Source organism: Pelmatolapia mariae, linkage group LG15 (genome assembly GCF_036321145.2).
Source record: "Pelmatolapia mariae isolate MD_Pm_ZW linkage group LG15, Pm_UMD_F_2, whole genome shotgun sequence".
NCBI classification, from domain to species: domain Eukaryota; kingdom Metazoa; phylum Chordata; class Actinopteri; order Cichliformes; family Cichlidae; genus Pelmatolapia; species Pelmatolapia mariae.
Window position 1 is genome coordinate 3,153,188 of NC_086240.1, and position 14,313 is coordinate 3,167,500.

General features: G+C 41.3%; 1 protein-coding gene and 1 long non-coding RNA gene across 4 annotated transcripts in view; both read left to right on the top strand.

The window, feature by feature from the left end:
* Window positions 1-539: 539 nt before the first annotated feature.
* On the top strand, window positions 540-12,367 carry LOC134643708 (cholesterol 24-hydroxylase-like). Its single transcript, XM_063496232.1, has 15 exons — window positions 540-738; window positions 809-886; window positions 1,161-1,242; window positions 3,493-3,566; window positions 4,259-4,345; window positions 4,525-4,663; window positions 4,816-4,926; window positions 5,018-5,180; window positions 7,330-7,395; window positions 9,358-9,430; window positions 9,957-10,041; window positions 10,122-10,232; window positions 11,336-11,424; window positions 11,552-11,618; window positions 11,706-12,367. The coding sequence occupies exons 1-15, from the start codon at window positions 590-592 to the stop codon at window positions 11,853-11,855; spliced, it is 1,524 nt and encodes a 507-aa protein (XP_063352302.1). The 5' UTR covers window positions 540-589; the 3' UTR covers window positions 11,856-12,367.
* Window positions 12,368-13,340: 973 nt separating this feature from the next.
* The window catches only part of LOC134643824 (uncharacterized), a 7,693-nt gene continuing 6,720 nt past the window's right edge, over window positions 13,341-14,313 (top strand). The window contains exon 1 of one of the 3 annotated variants that reach the window (XR_010096408.1): window positions 13,341-14,313. This exon is cut by the window's right edge and continues 304 nt beyond it. This is a non-coding gene — a long non-coding RNA (uncharacterized LOC134643824). The other 2 variants (XR_010096407.1, XR_010096406.1) reach the window with 2 other exon arrangements.

Consider the following 14,313-nt stretch of genomic DNA (forward strand, 5'->3'; position numbering starts at 1 on the left):
GAAACTTTAATATTTGTCAGTGTGATTTTATTTGTATTTGCGGTGTAGTGATTTCTTATATACCCAATTTGCTCTCTTAATGCAGTTACCAACAGTGTACACATGGGGGCGCTGAGCTCCTGCACAAAAATCTGACTTTTAGAGCAGAGGCAGCACAACAACAGCTGCAAAACACGAACAAGATTATCGTTTAAAATATTACCCAATAAAACATAAGCTTTATTAAACAATGACAGCTCTAAAACAAATATCCAATATACCTACAATATTGATCGATTTCCCCGCGCGCAGTCGATCTAGAGCTTGATTGATTCCTCCATTAAAACTCGTGTTCACACTAAAAAGTCCAGCAGCACGCATTAAAAACGGGCACCTACCATAATAAAGTATCCAAACACAACGGCAAAAGTCTCACACCGAACAATATACCCACTTGCACCAGAGTCTGGAACTTCCCACAGAAGAACACTGACCTCCCCCCACACACCCACTACCTCTTAAAGCTCCTGAGCCAATCACACGGCAGAAGGCAGCAAACTGTCACTTGTTACACACCTTTAACACGGACGTCTCCGGGACATTTTCCAGGATGGCACTTTCCAGCCTGCTTCTGAGCCTGGCTGCTCGGGCACTTACGTTTCTCTTCTTTCTGCTCGTCATTGCGTTTCTTGGCTACTGCTTGTACATTAAATACATTCATATGAAGTATGACCACATCCCCGGGCCGCCGAGGGACAGGTAGGAAAAGTCGTCGGCTGAAGCAGTTATGCGGACATTACTTGAGAGTAACTCGCTGTTTCCTCCTCAGTTTTTTCTTTGGACACTTACCAACGATGTTGAAGGCGATGAAAAATGACGGAATTATACACGACAAATTTCTGGAGTGGTGAGTTTAAAACAATGTTTTTATGCGGAAAGAAACCACGTCAAATAGTTAAGCTAGCACAATATGTAGGTCAGTGTTTGGGACTGCTGCCAGCCAATGCTAGCTAGCCTGGCCGTATTGAACTGAATGCAGTTTCCTTTTTCACAGCATATTTTGCCGCTAATTGCCTGTTAATTTCTACCTATATAACAAATACATTGCATTACACTACTTACAGAATCTCGTTATTAATATCATGCGCCTTTAAAAGTTTTAATTAAGATGTCACCTGCAGGGCCGAGAAGTATGGACCTGTTTACAGGATAAATGTGCTTCACTCCGTTTCACTGTGTACGTACTGTCCAGAGGCCACCAAGGTAAACACTTGTTACTTGACTGTTTTCACATCAGTACACTGGTGTCATTAATAAAGGGTCTATTTCTGTAAATCTGTGAATTATTGTGATTAGCAGTACCTGTGTATCTCTGCTGTTTCAGTTTAAAATGACTACAGTGCAACAAACCTGTTGTGTGTGAAAGTGCACCCATGATTCCTGTTGGCAGAGGTCCCTGCTAATAAACAGTGCAGCTACTGGCCTTTTTGGGACTTACTCACATTTATCCCTCTACAGCATAGCGTTGCCCTGAGGCAACAAACCACATTTTCATGCCTTACACTGGCCCTTCAAAAAACAAAAGCACTTTTTTTTCAAATAATGCTACCAGGCACATCTCTTTCCAATAAAATGATGAGTCGAAGGTGGTGTGACTTTCATTTTGGAGGGGGGGGAGGACCCCTTTCTGCAAGCTGCACTACATGAGAGACATCTCCATTAGGAGGGAAGATAAAGATCACTATTTTACATGTTTATAGTGAAATAAATGTATTTTAAAAAATACTTGTATGTGCATGAATATGTTAAGAAGCATATTTGATTGTTTGTTCTACTTTTTAAAATTTATTTATACAGTAAAACTGTTAATTTTCATTTGTTGCCTCAAGGCAACACTGCACAGTTAGCCCAATTTTTTTCAGGCAATATAATGTATTTGCATATGTGTGTAGAGATGTGTTTGTGTGCATTTATATGATCATAGTCAATGTTTTTTACTTTACAATCTACTCATAATTACAGGACATGGATGTAAATACGTTTTATGGAAGGAAACCAAGGGAATGTGGCCTTTCTGTCCTCAGAAAGTGAGGACAGTGAGCTTTCAGGGAGTGACATTGAAGTAGAGGAGTGGATCCCTGAATGAGGTTTGGACACTTGGGAGCTCAGGGGTCAGTTGGTAAAGTAACTGTGTCTGTGTGTGTGTTAGTGCCCACATAGCAAGCAGGTCTGGCCAGGATCTGCTATCAAGTCGGCACTGCTGGCTGACTTCTGGCATGATAAGACGTATGTCATCCAGATAAGGGCCAGGCCTGGCATAGATGGCACTGTCTATGTGATGGCATGCCATATCTGGCTTGATTGTGGCTTGGTTTATGTGGCTCAGGCCTACAGAAAACAGGTCTGGCCCAGATCTGGCATCAAGCTGGCACTTCTGACTGACTGGTGTTTTGGCAGAGTGTATGTCAACCAGATGTGTGCCAGGTCTGGCAATGACGCCACTGTTTATGCGATGGCATGCCATATCTCAGGTGGTAGAGCAGGTTACGAACTGATCGGAAGGTTAGTGGTTTGATCCCTGGCTCCTCCAGTCTGCATGTCAAGAGTGTGAATGTGTATGAATGTAGTTAGGAAGCACTCAGTTAAGCAAAAGTGGGTGAATGTGGCATGTTGTATAGAACACTTTGAGTAATCTGGGAGAGTAGAAAAGCATTATATAAGAATCAGTCTGTTCATTGTCTGAACAGAGTTTCGGCATGTTACTTTTGTTCTGTTTTGCATGTTCTGGCACATGTTGTTATTACATGTTGTTATTAAGGTACACATTAGGCTGACATCTGTGGCCAGAGCTGAAACTGTTCTGGGCCAGCACAGGGCCAGCAGTGTGTCTACAACTGACCCCTGGCTGCACACCACCTACAGATGGCCCACATACCGCAGTGAATGACGGCCCTTTGGTGGCCCAGATCAGGTTTGCCAGAGGTAATCCACACATGGGCCAGCACAGGACCACCAGTGTGTCTGAAACTGGCCTTGTGCTGGCCCATGTGTGGGCCACCTCTGGCAAACGAGGTCTGGGCCACCAAAGGGCCGTCATTCTTTGCGGTATGTGGGCCATGTGTAAGCACATTGTGTGGGCCTGATCCGGGCCATACCAGTTTTGCTCTGTGGGTGTGTGTGTGTGTGTGTGTGTGTGTGGTCGTGTATTACTTATTGTTGTAGGGACACAAATTTGTTTACACACTCACATTGTGAGGTCTCGCCTACTTTATGGGGACAAATTGCAAGGTAAATCATCAATTTTAGGGTGAAGGCTTGAGTCAGGGTTAGGGTAAGGTTCAGGCAGGGACTTGTGATGGTTAGAGTCAGGATAAGTCTCCAGGAAATGAATGTAAGTTAATGTAATGTCCCCAAAAGTGATGGAAACACAACGTGTGTGTCTGTGTGTGTGTTCACATTTAAAGCCCTCTTCTTCTTTGTCAAACTTTTGTGTCATTTTGTTTCTGGTTTCAGGAAATCCTGATGTCCCCAAAGTACCCCAAACAGAAGTTTGCCTATAAAAGACTCTTCTACCTGTTTGGTCAAAGGTGATGTATCACATTATCTGATTAGTTTAGTTGTGGTCAGACTTACATTCAGTCATCATGGGCATGAATGTCATGGTAATTTTGGGCTTTTAATTATTTCTTTAAACTGTTCTTTTTCCAGGGTGGAATGATTGTACAGCATACCTCTCTGCTGACTTTAAAAAATAGGAATTGAGTGCACAAGTTAGTATTTATTTAGGAATTTCTTGAATCTGCAAAGGGGCAAAAATATACATCCACTCATAAATGATATAATTCATGGGGAAGTTTCTACAGTGTACGAGAAAGTTGATTCTGTTCATCTGGACGTAGTGTTTTCAGCTGGAGTGGGAGTGTATGTAGATATTTGAAGCCAGTTGTATCCTGTACAATCTTCCACCCCAGAGAAGGAAACGTTCAAAGAAATCATTAAAACATGATCTTGACATTCATGCCCCTGATGAATATATGTAAACTTCTGACCACAAGTTGTTTGTATTTATGTATCCACACATTATTGTTCAAACTAAATGCAACTCAGCAGTAACTTAACATGCTGTGTAGCTATGCTAGCAGCAATTTAACTATGATAATAATAAAACCTGCTTTGTGACAATGTAATGTGTTGAACTCCTGACTATACAGAGTGAAAATTATTTTTGTTGCAATAATATTTTGCTATTTTTAATTAATTTTCTCAATATATTTTTCAGGTTCTTTGGAAATGGGCTGGTAACAGCACGGGATCATGAGCAGTGGTACAAACAGCGACGTATCATGGACCCTGCGTTCAGCAGCCTGTGAGTTTCACAGTTACCACAAAAAGACACAACAGTCTGTGTGATTAACCACTCATCCAGGGTTGGAAACATTTCACTTTTTCTTCTGTACAACATTATCCTATAATGAATTTCTGTGATAGTTTGTTGGGATGTCCTGGATGTGCTACTTCTCCATCTAAAGCTATCATTACTTCCAGGTATCTGAGAGGTCTAATGGGAACCTTTAATGAGAGGGCAGAGAAACTGATGGATAAACTTGCAGAGCTTGCTGACAGTAAAACAGAAGCTAATATGCTCCATCTTGTCAACTGTGTCACCCTGGATGTTATTAGTAAGGTATCATAGTCAGTTTTACAGATGCAACATGTTTGTCTGTTTTTTCTTAATTCCGATGAAGGCACAAGCTTTTATTTTTCTATTTGTTTTTATCCAGTTTCTAAGCATGTTTTAAGTGTGAGTGCAGGTCCATCCATGTCTTAATATTTCAGGTTGCCTTTGGGGTGGACATGGACCTCTTGAACAATAGTTCACCTTTCCCTAAAGCCATTGAGACATGTCTGAAAGGAATGGTTACCTATGTTAGAGACATATTTTTTGAGGTATTACTTCAGCGTTTGTTGTTATGCAGTATGTCTGCCAGGAACATTGTTATCAGAATGACATGCTAAACCCTTCAGTCTGCCATTCCAGTACAATCCAAAGAACAGACGATACGTTAATGAGGTGAGGGAAGCGTGCCGCCTGCTCCGTACAACTGGAGTGAAATGGATCAGTGAGAGAAAGACCGCCATGCAAAACGGTGACGAGGTCCCCAAAGACATCCTGACACAAATTATCAAAACTGCAAGCCAAGGTTGGAGTCCCCAAATTTCACATTAGACTAGAGCAATATTTTATTTTCTTTGTGATGAGACAAAGTGAATGAAACAAAAATGTGACCCACAGTTTTTGATGCCTTCTCAGTATGGTGCATGTGGTTTGTAAGTAATGGTTGAAACCAGGAGTCAAAGGAGTTTCCAAAGAAAAGCGTCTGGACTTCTTTAAGTTGCTTGAAGACGTTTCACCTCTCATCCGAGAAGCTTCTTCAGTTCTAAGGTCAAATGGCCGAGAGTCCCAGATTTAAACCCAGTGGGAGTATCCCCCCAAAGAGGGACAAAGGACCCCCTGATGATCCTCTAATCACATGAGCCAAGGTGTGAAAGCGGGTGTGGGACCTAATCAGCCAGGGTTTCGGGTGAGCTCATTGTGAAACCTGGCCCCACCTTGTCATGTGAATTCCTGAGGTCAGATGGCCCAGGATGTGAGTGGGCATTAAGGCGTCTGGGGAGGGAACTCAAAACTGGATTATAGATGGCAGACAGTTGGTGTCGTAAACCACCGCCTCTGTTCAAAGATGGTCGCTCACAGTGGACATAGATGGCCTCTTTCACTCCTCTTTCAAACCATCTGTCCTCTCTGTCCAAAATGAGAACATTGGCATCCTCAAAAGAGTGACCTTTATCCTTAAGATGCAGATGGACTGCTGAGTCTTGTCCTGTGGAGGTGGCTCTTCTATGTTGTGCCATGAGTTTGTGAAGGTGCGCGTGTCACCTATTGTAGCCAACCTTTACATGGAGGAAGTGGAGAGGAAGGCTCTTGGCTCTTTCAAAGGGAGAGTACCCAGCCACTGGTACAGATATGTAGATGACACCTGGGTCAAAATCAAGACACAAGAAGTGGACTCCTTCACTGCGCACATTAACGCTGTGGATAAAAACATCAAGTTCACCAGGGAAGACACAAAGGATAACTGTTTGCCTTTCCTGGACTGCGCTGTGCACATTGAAGAGAATGGCAACCTCAACATCGAAGTTTACCGGAAGCCCACACACACGGACCAGTACCTCCTCTTTGACTCCCATCACCCTCTGGAACACAAACTTGGAGTAATCAGGACCCTACACCACCGCGCAGAACATGTTCCCTCTAAGCCTGAGGGAAAAAAGAAGGAACACACACACGTAAAGGAAGCACTCAAAACATGTGATTATCCTAACTGGGCGTTCATAAAGTCAGCAAAGAGGCACAGAAAAGAAGATCAGACACCAGCGAGGGAGGATAAGAAGGACAGACGCAACAACGTTGTCATCCCCTATGTAGCCGGTGTATCAGAGAAACTCAGGAGAGTTTTCTCCAAGCACGACATCCCAGTGTACTTCAGACCCAGCAACACACTCAGACAGAAACTGGTTCACCCGAAAGACAAAACTCCAAAACACAGACTTAACAACGTGGTGTATGCTGTACAGTGCAGCGAGGAATGCCCAGACCTCTACATTGGAGAGACCAAACAGCCACTTCACAAGCGCATGGCACAACATAGAAGAGCCACCTCCACAGGACAAGACTCAGCAGTCCATCTGCATCTTAAGGATAAAGGTCACTCTTTCGAGGATGCCAATGTTCACATTTTGGACAGAGAGGACAGATGGTTTGAAAGAGGAGTGAAAGAAGCCATTTATGTCCACTGTGAGCGACCATCTTTGAACAGAGGCGGTGGTTTACGACACCAACTGTCTGCCATCTATAATCCAGTTTTGAGTTCCCTCCCCAGACGCCTTAATGCCCACTCACATCCTGGGCCATCTGACCTCAGGAATTCACATGACAAGGTGGGGCCAGGTTTCACAATGAGCTCACCCGAAACCCTGGCTGATTAGGTCCCTCACCCGCTTTCACACCTTGGCTCATGTGATTAGAGGATCACCAGGGGGTCCTTTGTCCCTCTTTGGGGGGATACTCCCACTGGGTTTAAATCTGGGACTCTCGGCCATTTGACCTTAGAACTGAAGAAGCTTCTCGGATGAGAGGTGAAACGTCTTCAAGCAACTTAAAGAAGTCCAGACGCTTTTCTTTGGAAACTCCTTTGACTACGATGACCTGGATGACTGAGAACCTTCACAGACATAGAAACCAGGAGAAGTTAAATATCAGTGTATCTGTCCATTCTCTTCTCATTTCAGAGGAAAACATGACTGAAGAAGATGAAGAATTTATGCTGGACAACTTTGTGACATTCTTCATTGCAGGTGAGTCTCTGTTGTTTCAGCTTTGATGTGTGAAATGCAGCTGGAAGCTTCATAGTAGCGTCAGATGAAGCTCACTGCACTGAAGGGTCCATTTGATTTTCAGTTTTACACAATATGACCACTGTTGTCTGTGAATTTGTATCCTGCTGCTGTGTGCTGCAGTTTAATGTTAATGGTAGAGCATCCTGATATATGCTTATCCAGAGGGGCTGCATAATATCTCCACACACACTGTGTCACACAGCTCTAGTTCCCAAAAAATTAGATATATTTATTACTCTGTAAAAGATTCATGACGGACCTGACCACATTTCAACACTTTTCAGCATTTCTTCTTTATTTCGACTGTTGTTTACAACTCGGCTGCAGCTTTTTTTAGCTGTCATCCACACACACCAACAACAACTCACCCAGGACCCAGTTCAGACTTAAATGCAGTTGAGGTGTTATGAGCTGATGGCACTCAGGTGTGTCCGCCTTCCCCGTAGCCGTGCCACAGACCACGCTCCGCCACATACTCTTTTCAAACCTTGTTTGTGACCAATCAATCAATCAGTCAATCTTTATTTATAAAGCACTTTTCATACAAAAAAAAAACTGTAGAACAAAGTGCTTTACATGGTTAAAAGCAGCCCACCCCACCCTCCTGCTCACTCCCCACACTCTTATTAACATAAACGGTCATGGATACACACATTCTCTCCCCCCACCCCCCCCCCCCCCACACACACACACACACACACACACACACTTAAAGAGTAAAATTGGGCTGGGTACGCATTAGCCAAGTGAGGAAACACTATCACAGGGAGCCGTCTGCACCGGGAGCCGGTCACAGACCGCAGCCTCGAGGCTGGGCACGCAGCAGGAGGGAGGCAAAGAAGCCCCCCAACCAGGCTGAGAGGGTCCACAGAGCCCCAGCAGCCACGGTCGATCACAGCCCCGGTGCAGAGAGCCCCCTCTGAGGAAACACTGGAGATATGACCTAATAAGAATATAAACAGGATAAAAAGATAAAATAAATAAGAGTGGGATACAATATAAATATAAGTATAAACAGAGTAAGAAAATAAAAAATGAATAAGAATAAAATCAATAAATATTAGGTAAAAACTAAATTAATAATATAAATAGAATAATAGGATAGAATAAATAAGCATAAAATAAATAAAGGTTAGTTAAAAGCTAAATTAAAAAGGTGGGTCTTGAGCCTGTTTTTAAAAACGTGAATGTTCTCTGCGGCCCTGAGCTCCTCCGGCAGGCTGTTCCACAGTCGAGGACCATACCACTGAAAAGCTGCCTCTCCGTGAGTATGTGTCCTGACTTTAGGGACAATCAAAAGGCCAGTACCAGAGGACCTCAGGGTCCGCGAGGGTTCATATGATAAAAGCAGATCTGAAAGATAAGAAGGCCCAAGACCATTAAGACATTTAAAAACCAATAAAAGAACTTTAAAATCGATCCTGAAACACACGGGGAGCCAATGCAGCGATTGTAAAACTGGTGTAATGTGGGCCCGCCCTCTGGTCTTCGTCAGCACACGAGCTGCAGAGTTTTGCAAAAGTTGCAAAGGTGAAAGATTCTTTTTGGGGAGACCAGAGAGCAGGGCATTACAGTAATCAATGCGACTGGTAATAAAAGCATGCATCAGCATCTCCGTGTTGGCCCGAGAGAGAATAGGGCGGACTCTGGCTATATTTTTTAGATGATAAAATCCAATTTTGGTTACGTGTTTAATATGAGGGATAAAACCAAGCTCAGAGTCAAAAATAACACCCAGGTTTTTCACTTGTAGTGAAGGACATAGTGAAAATGCCTGTAATTTAGACAAGAGTTTCTCTCTTTGAGCCTCAGGACCAGGACGATAACATTTGCAAATGAATAAAATAGTAATCAAGAAAAAGAAACGTATGATCTATTTTTGTTACATCACACATTATTGACAAACTGGTAACATTTTAGGCCAAGAAACAACAGCCAATCAACTGGCTTTTTGCATCATGGAGCTTGGAAGACATCCTGAAATACTGGAGAAGTAAGAAGTCACACAGAACTCGACAATTTACACTTTCTATTTACAATTTTCTATATTTTTGCATGAATATAACCTGAAACATGATCTGACTGAACCTACAAGGTCCTACAAGTAAAGAGGACTTAAACAAAAGTCTGTGAGATCTTCAGAAATCTTCTTGCCGTGACACACTTGTTGTACAGTCAGTCTGATCCCAGTTCTTACAATCAGTGTGTCCCTCAGATCTGATTGTCAACCCGTTGTGTGAAAACATCTTCTTCTAATTTGATCAATCCAAATATCAAACATCAAAAATATTCCCAATCCCGAGATTATATAAATCTGAAGCCCACAGACATTTATATAGATGTACATTTTTCTCTATAATAAAATGATTTTTATCATCTATTTAATTGGTGTCTACGTATTTACTCATACGACCTGTGTTAACCTCTAAAGATGATTTAGGTAATATTTCTGCAGTTCTTATAACTGTGTAATATATAGAGTGAATTTTGGTTTTCTAAATTATATTTTTATTTCTTAGAGCGAAGAAAGAGGTCGATGATGTCATTGGGATGAAACGTGACATAAGCTATGATGACTTAGGAGAGCTGGTCTACCTGTCACAGGTACATGCGGTACATTTATTTCTTTCTTTATTTTAATAACTCACCCAAAGTGTGCACCACTCATTGTAATCTTCCTTCAGGTGCTAAAAGAGACTCTGAGAATTTACCCCACAGCCCCGGGCACATCTCGTGATGTTGCTGAAGACATGGTGATTGATGGTATCCACATACCCGGGGGATTTAGCGTTGTTGTGAGTCATTTCAGTCCAGCTCTAAATGATAAATACATTCTGAAGATATCAAATATATGAAACAAGATATATGGAGTTATGTAGAAAAGAAAAAAAGATAAATAACTTTAAATATGTTTTACAGATTCCTGAAAGTAGCCACCATTAACCTTGTTGACAGCGCTGTAAACTCTTGGCCTTCTCTCAATGAGCTTCATGATGTAGTCACCTGTTAGAATTCATATTATGGCAGGAACAAATCACCTAAGTAAAGAAAACACGACAGCCCTTCATTATTTTAAGAACTGAAGGTCAGTCAGTCCGGAAAACTGCTAAAACTTTGAATGTGTCCCCAAGTGCATTCACAGAAACCATCAAGCGCTACAATGAAACTGGCTCACATGAGGAGCGCAACAGGAATGGAAGACCAAGAGTCTCAATTTAGTATTCTAAATTGAAGGCACACTGAACCAGCATGGCTAACACAGCATCCTGCAGTGCCATGCCATCCCATCCAGTTTGTGTTTAGTTGGACCATCATTTATTTTTCAACAGAACAATGACCCCAAACACACCTCCAGGCTGTGTAAGGGCTATTTGACCAAGAAGGAGAGTGATGGAGGGCTGCACCAGATGGCCTGGCCTCCACAGTCATCTGACCAATCGAGATGGTTTGGGATGAGATGGACTGCAGAGTGAAGGCAAGAGAGTCAACAAGTGCTCAGCATCTCTGGGAACTCCTTCAAGACTGTTGGAAAAACATTTCAGGTGATGACCTCGTAAAGCTCATCGAGAGAATGCCAAGAGTGCAAAGGGTGGCTATTTGGAAGAGTCTAAAATATAAAACATGTTTTGAGTTCTTTCACATTTTTTTTGTTTACTACATAATGCTATATGAGTTGATTCAAAGTTTTAATGCGTTCAGTGAAAATCTGCAATGTAAATACTCATGAAAAAAAAGAAAAAACAGTAAATAAGAAAAGTGTCCAAACCTTTGACTGGTAGTGTATGTATAAACAAAACTGTCACATAGCTGTCAGAAAAACATAAAAAATGAGGTCCTATTCAAGCAAGTACAAATAAATTTATGATTAAAATGTGAAATTAAATCTTCTCATATTTAGTTCAGCACCTATGTGAGTGGGAGACTGGAGAGATTCTTCAAGGATCCACTGAGATTTGATCCAGACAGATTTCACCCAGATGCTCCCAAGTAAGGAACACACTGTGTCACCATGCTGACGTTATTACGTTTCATGTTTGCACACACTTTATTATCTCAGACTAAATCAGTTAAATAGTTCACAGTAACTGAGGCTGTCTCTTGTCTGTTCAACAAGGCCTTATTACTGCTACTACCCCTTTGCCCTCGGTCCTCGCTCGTGTCTGGGACAGAACTTTGCTCAGGTGAGGATGACAGTATAAGTCAACATGAAGACCCACTCACCTTTACACACACTGACTCATCTCTGTGGGTGCTGCTGTGTTTTTTAGATGGAGGCTAAAGTGGTGATGGCCAAACTGCTCCAGAGGTTTGACTTCACTCTTGTCCCGGGACAGACCTTTGACATCCTGGATGCTGGCACACTCAGACCAAAGAGTGGAGTGTTGTGCACTTTGAGTCACAGGGATTACAGAAAATAAGGCAACATCGCATAAGTGGTAGTAAACCTTAGAAGAAAAATAGGTTACTCTTTACTAATGCAAACGAAAAACGTATACTAAAAGCAGTAATGTGAATTTGATATTATAAATTAATTTTTTTATTACAATAATGAAAATATAAGTGTTTGGGATTTTTTTTTAATTTCTTTTGGATGAGCACTGACTTTAATATTCTCTTTACTTTAATGTAGCTCTGTCATTACTTTTTCATCACTACCACAGGACTTTTAGTGCCTATAACATTAACTTAATAATTCTGGACGTCAAAATTTTAAGTAAAGTTAAAATAAATTGAAAATGTCTCTAAATCAGATTTTATTTGTGTTAATGGCATTACTGACGACAACAAAAAACAAACCTTCATGGTGAAAAGTACATCACACACAACTTAATTTAAAACAGAATCGTATTTGTGTTCAGATTTGTGAACAATAAATCACTTGTGAATTACAGGTGAAACAGTATAGAGTGAAAACACGAAAACAAAATGTTTCATTAAAAAGTGTTTTTTGCAATAATAATAAAAATTTGCTAAAAGTGAATTTACTGATTACTTTTCAATATCTATTCTGTAAATAAGTTGCAAACGGTTCTCAAGATTTAATGTCCTTTTACATGGTGAATATCTGAATGTCAACCTGTTTATTTATTGTAAGAAATTGAAACACTCGACCTGTTTAAACATGATTGTAGAGACTGATTCAGGCCATACTTGCAAAAAATGTCAACACCACCTCCATACACCATCCTGTGAGACTTGAAGATGGAGCTTCAGTGAAAACCATTTTTCTTACTATATACAAACTCAACACAGCAAATATCCAGGGGTGTGTGTGAGAGAGAGAAACACATGCAGTCCTTCAGTGACTTCACTCAATAAAGTATATAAAGAAAAGAAAGTGGGGTGAAACTACATGCAAAATAAAAAAATAACACAAATGAATAACATACCAGTTTACATGCAAATAAGATAATATTACTGAATATAAATCAATATTGTAATTTATTTATCACTCAGTTCAACCGTTCAGAAGTAGTTGTCTTTGCATGACTGTTTTTATTAGACTTATCAGAAGAGAAAATGCCTACAGATACTGTACGTGCTGCTGGCAGCACAATGTTGCCACTTGAATGCATCACACATTTCAGAATCTGTGCAAAGCAGAAAAGCTGAGAAATGTCTCCAAACCTCACATGTGATGTGATCTGTCCACATCCGGTCATTTAGTGTTGTTTATGTAAGAGGAAAAAAAAAACAAAAAAAACACATTTTTTATTTTCATAACTGATCAATTAAACTTAAACATCTATGGACTGTATATATTCAGGTTTTGATACAGGCATTTACTTTTAAATGTGTTAAAGTGACTTTCTATTCGTGTGTGTTTGTGTGGGGGGGAGGGGGAGGGGGGGGATTCCACCTCATGTGAATAGGCCCTCAACAAGTTGCCACACTACCTGTAAAGCAACAAAACAACAAAGCATAAAACATTAAACAAATGAGTAAAAGAGATATTAATAAAACAAATGCACCCTAAGATACAGTTCTTTATAAAAGCAAGATTAAAATATATCAACCAATTCCGAGTAAAAGACCATAAAACCACGAGTCCCATCAAGGCCAGTCCATAAATGTTTGTAAGATGACAACAGGCCACAACAAAACACAACAAAACAAGACAGCAGCAGTATGGCACAATCCTGTAACAAAAAAGGGAAACAGTCTTCAAGGTCCACCCTACCATATGCCACATTATAACTAACGCAAGAGTCCCACTTACCACTCTCTAAAGGGCAATACTAAAATGAGCGGCTTTCATGAAGAAAGCAAACCTCTCTGCAATGCTTAACCATGTAATGCTCTTGGCCACCATGAATGGAAAAAGCCTGCCAAATGCCTCAGTGTGGTACTGAAGTGCAGTTGTTTCTTATAGGGCCTCCAATTATCAGCTGGGAAGGTGTGGATATTAGTGCTGCATTCGTGGACATCACGTAAAATCCTACCCCAAAATCTACTTCACTACATACGGGACAAACTGTGGTCCTTTTCAGCTCAATATGAAACGCGTAATATTTTCTCTGAGCACGGGACGATTCCGTTTAATACAGGACGGTTGGCAACTCTATTAACTAACCTTATGAATAAAATAAAGTTCACTATCAGTAACATCATAGCACCCCCCTCAGCTGTATAGAAACTGCTACCCTCTAGGGTGGCACATCTGTTCCACCAAATCCAGTTAATCTGTGACGCCAGTTAATCTGGAACACCGGCGTCCGCCTCGGGTCTCTCCTCCTCCTGCTTCACCTTTCCTTCATCCACCTGCTGGCCTCAGTGGAAGCTCCGCCACAGCCACTACCAAACAACTGAGTTATTTTTATGCCAGCATCTGGCCAATCCACCACCTTTCATTGTTTATACAGCAGTGGTACAAAC

Excerpts from the sequence above, each read along its gene's own strand:
- LOC134643708 (XM_063496232.1), top strand. The coding sequence starts at position 590 with ATGGCACTTTCCAGCCTGCTTCTGAGCCTGGCTGCTCGGGCACTTACG. Across the intron at positions 7,396-9,357 it reads TGTGACATTCTTCATTGCAG|GCCAAGAAACAACAGCCAAT; the intron begins GTGAGTCTCTGT and ends GTAACATTTTAG. Across the intron at positions 11,425-11,551 it reads TTTCACCCAGATGCTCCCAA|GCCTTATTACTGCTACTACC; the intron begins GTAAGGAACACA and ends CTGTTCAACAAG.